Source organism: Centruroides sculpturatus, unplaced genomic scaffold (assembly GCF_000671375.1).
Source record: "Centruroides sculpturatus isolate CEXI.00-Female unplaced genomic scaffold, Cexi_2.0 scaffold2984, whole genome shotgun sequence".
In the NCBI taxonomy this organism is placed as follows: domain Eukaryota; kingdom Metazoa; phylum Arthropoda; class Arachnida; order Scorpiones; family Buthidae; genus Centruroides; species Centruroides sculpturatus.
In genome coordinates this window covers 6,499-10,775 of record NW_019387076.1, presented here as the reverse complement: position 1 = coordinate 10,775, position 4,277 = coordinate 6,499, and the positions used below count along the sequence as shown (strand labels likewise).

The 4,277-nt window shown below is 28.1% G+C and overlaps 1 protein-coding gene across 2 annotated transcripts; it reads right to left on the bottom strand.

Moving 5' to 3' along the window:
- Positions 1–1,559: 1,559 nt before the first annotated feature.
- Positions 1,560–3,452, bottom strand: LOC111616136. Of its 2 annotated transcripts, XM_023357561.1 has the most exons (4): positions 3,317–3,426; positions 2,289–2,407; positions 1,938–2,173; positions 1,560–1,866 (listed from the first exon to the last, which is right to left on the bottom strand). In XM_023357561.1, exons 3-4 carry the CDS (start codon positions 2,121–2,123, stop codon positions 1,609–1,611), a joined length of 444 nt encoding a protein of 147 aa, XP_023213329.1. In that variant the 5' UTR covers positions 2,124–2,173; positions 2,289–2,407; positions 3,317–3,426; the 3' UTR covers positions 1,560–1,608. The 2 variants fall into 2 exon arrangements, with proteins under 2 accessions (XP_023213329.1, XP_023213328.1); XM_023357560.1 differs by lacking the exon at positions 2,289–2,407 and having other exon boundaries at positions 3,317–3,452.
- Between the last annotated feature and the right edge of the window lie 825 nt (positions 3,453–4,277).

Genomic DNA, 4,277 nt, shown 5'->3' with positions numbered 1-4,277 from the left:
ATAGAAGAAAAGAATACATAATTCTTTTCTTCTATATTTTAAATTGTTTAATTTTAAAATATAGAAGAAGAGAATACATAATTCTACTTTAATTTCAATAATTTTTTTCGTTATTTTATGTATGAGATTTAAAGCATAGGAAGAGTAACAATAATGTATCTTTTTAAATGTATTTGAAAAATAATATCAAAGATTATGTCCATTCGTACAATTTTAAAAAGATAATCCTTAAATGTAAAAACCATATTGCACAGCCACATAATACTGGAACTATACTAAAAATCAGTGGCGTAGCGTGAGTGTCAGCCGCCCGGAACGGAGGAAAATTTCGCCGCCCTCTTATTTAGGTATCGCAATTTAAAAGACTAAAATTCAGTTTCGTCACAGAATAAGTAACGAAAAATTCCGTGCTCATTTCAATCGGTCCGAATCGTAGGTGCGACAAAAATATGAAATGAAATAGTTCAAATTTTTACAAGATATTATTATTATTTATTGTGAAATTTTGCCGTCCCCTAAAAGTGCCGCCCGAGGCGGGCCGCCCCCACTACGCTATGCCACTGCTAAAAATACAAAGGTCACTTTGATCTTTCTTTACAAAATTCTGAACTGTTTGTAAACATTTAAAAACTATCTCATTATGGGTGTATTTTTTTTTACTGTGGCACAATTGAGAATCCAATGAATCCAACTTAAAAATTTGGCCTAACAGATTTGGCTATCGCTTTCGGAAACCTCTGCGTATGCTAACAACAAACAATTTATAGTTTCTTCAATCATTCCTATGTAAATAATCATTATGTAAATAAATGAAGCGATTTTTATTGGGCTGCAATTTAAAAAAAATTGTAGACCTATAAATTTCCACTGTTGTCCGTCTGTCTTTTGTTAATTTCGAGAATGGAGTTAGATGAAAGTCGAAACCATATATAGAAAGATTAATGGAAGGAGTTCACGATTAACTATATATGAACTTTTGATACAAACCAGAAGTCACGTTATTTCAAATTTTAAATTGTAAATATCCATAAGTATGGATATTTACAAAATTATGAACAATTTTTAAAATATTTTATTACTTAATGCTAATTAATGTTCTTTCTTTTAGTAATGCTGGCACGCGAGTATCATGGTGTCCCTAGGCGAATGCCTAGGTTTGCCTAATAACCGGTCTTAAGATTTAGTAATAAAGAAATAATTAATTAACCATATATTAATATTTTTTGTATTTTCCTATAGGCCTACTTAAATAATTATTTTTATGACTAGACAAACTGTTATGTATTATTCATAAACTAAGCTAATCATTTTCAAAATTCATATGCTGACATATTTTATTCAAAACACATCAAATAAAATTACATTTAACATTTTACAAAATCCATAGAGATAATTTCTATTTTATATTTACATTTAAATATAAAATAGTTTAGAATCTAAGCAGGTTTATGAACTTAAGACATAAGGAAAAAATAAAAATAAAAACTTTAGTCGAAATATATTATACATATTTTACATTCTAACATAAATAACATTTCACAAATTCATACAATTCAAAATGCTGAAAAATAATTAATGTTTATTAACCTTATCTTATTGAAAGTTCCGTTAAGTTGGTGAGACCCGAGTGTTCTTATTATATGTATAATTGTGTATTAAATTAGTAATACTTTCCATAGTATTTAATTCATTCGACCATTTGATTACAATAATCTGAGATAAAGCCGTTATAATGATGATGATGACAAAAACTTGCAGAAAAATTTTGGGTAAAGTTCCAAAACCAGTTTGTCCCCAAAGTACAACTTCGAAAACCAATGCTGAAAGGCATAATATTGTGACCAGTATCCATATTGTGACAGGAATCTGAGAAAAGCAACGAGAAAAATAGTTTAATTTAACATTATAAATGTTAATTAATGTATTTAAATACGTACTCTAAATTTTCGTGACTGGCGATCTACTCCTAATTTTCTCGCGGATGATGTAAGATTTGTTGATTCTCCATGTCTAGCAGATTCGGTTAAGACTTCATTAGACACTTCATCCGAGATGTCAACAATTTCGTGGTTGTCAATATTATCATCTGAAATTCTTGATATTTCTGATTGATCGATATCCATGTTATTGCCACCTTTACCTAACGTATGTGCAACATCAGTGGTATTTGGATCTGAAAGATTCGGTGAAATATTTTTATCAGCACAATTTGAAATTTGTGGATTCTAGATTGATCAAATGTGAAAATAAAATTGAAAGTAAACCGGAGTTAATTTTTACGAATTTACTTTGTTTTCAAATTTTCTTTTCCGTCCTAAATCGATCAATGTAAATAACTAGTACTGATTAAGTTTTCCACAAGAATCGGAATAACTTCAATTCCATTTCGACATAACTAATGCTCTATCTGTAATTGTAATAAAATAACTAAATAAATAAATCGTCCTGTGGGCACCTAAGAGGACTCTTTTCAGGCTCATCGTGGATTTGGCCAGGCTGCAGAATGGGGTAAGAGATACTCAATTGAGTGCTCGTTTATTAGAACGAGTGTTCAATTCTAAAATAGTGGCGTTTTTTTGATGCAAGGCTAAATTGACATTTCTGAAACCACATGGCCAAAAATGTATATTTACTTTGCGAAAATATTTATTTACTTAAACGTATATTTATTTTTACTTTGATAAATCAATATTTTATTTGCCAAAATGATTATATGGTATAATAACTCGTGTAATCACTATACACATATTTGGATAGTTTTCACTTTAAGAACTAATCAAAAAGTGATGCGCATCATTAAAATAAAAGCTTAATAACTTTCCAATAATAACACAATCAATTAATTAACATGAAAGCAATCAATTTGATCTAACTAGTTTCAGTCAGCCAAATAACAGTACAAAACTCGTCTATGTCGTGAATGATTTGATTTGAATAGGGTCTGAATCATTCTAGTTTCCCGTGGCAAGTTCAGATCATGATATCATATATGCTGGATGATCACTTTGCAGGATAAGCCAACCATGTTAGATAAAATTAGAACCGATATATCTTCATAAAAAGGACATAAAAAGATAATGTACTTTTCTAATTATAAATAACTTTATAAATTATTAATAAAATATTTCATCAATTTTTTCAATTTCTGTAATTACAATTGATATGATTATGATATTTATTATTTAATTTTAACAAATTTATAATGATATTTATATTTTTATAAAAATTACCCATCACACATCCATACATATTAGTAATAAATTTTGTTATTTCTTTCAGAAGAAAAACTTTGTTACAAATTAAACTCTAACTTTACCTTTATTACTGTTGATTAATTCTGTAAGTCAAATTTATTTGACCACAAATCTATATTTCAAAGAATGAACTCAATCGAATGCGAAATTTATCGAATATGAAATTTAAATATTTCTTCTATTCTGAAAATGAAAAATTTTTAAATTGACGTGTCTTTATTTTTAATTTTAAAATATTTTGACTTAATTCATTAAAAAGTAAGTGTATTATTTAAAATTTTATCCATTTTTATAATAAATATAATCTGATTTCAATAATTATTTTAATTATTTAGCATAATGTTTAAGTATAAAGAGTTTTTTCTACACAGTATAGTGCAACCCCGATTTACGTCCTTCCTAGAAATCCCTCTTAAATCGGGATGAGCTTTAATCATAAGTGCCTTTATAAATTATAAATTCCAAAAATATAATTTCAAATAATTTCTAGATATATTGCAAACTATAGCATTGATATGTCAGATATTATTTGAAGAAATTGGAAACAGATATACGCAGGATGCCTGTGCCCCCTTATGCTCCTTCTTGTATAAGTCTCTAATCTCCAATTTAAATATAATAACTTTGATAACGTTCGAATAACTCACTGTTATAGTTAGTTTTTTCAAGTGCCTCCTTTATCAAGGCAAATGTTTCCAATCAAGTTGTCTTTAAAGATAAAATTCCCCATTTGCGATAACTCAGTTCAGCCATCGAGTGTATTGTGTAGCGAATGGAGTTTTTAGAGCATAGAGATGAACAGCACATAGAATCTTATCTTTAATGTAATCGTCAATCCAGTAATTCGCATCTCTAATCAAATTTGTAATTGAAATAAGGTGATAACATTGTTTATTAACTCCTGAAATTCGTTAGAAAACCTGTATAATATGTACATTAAAGAAACAGCAGTGCTAAATTTCTCCTAGCGTTTGAATCTTAAAGTAAAACATTTTTTTCTGGTAAATAGAAATCGCATTATAT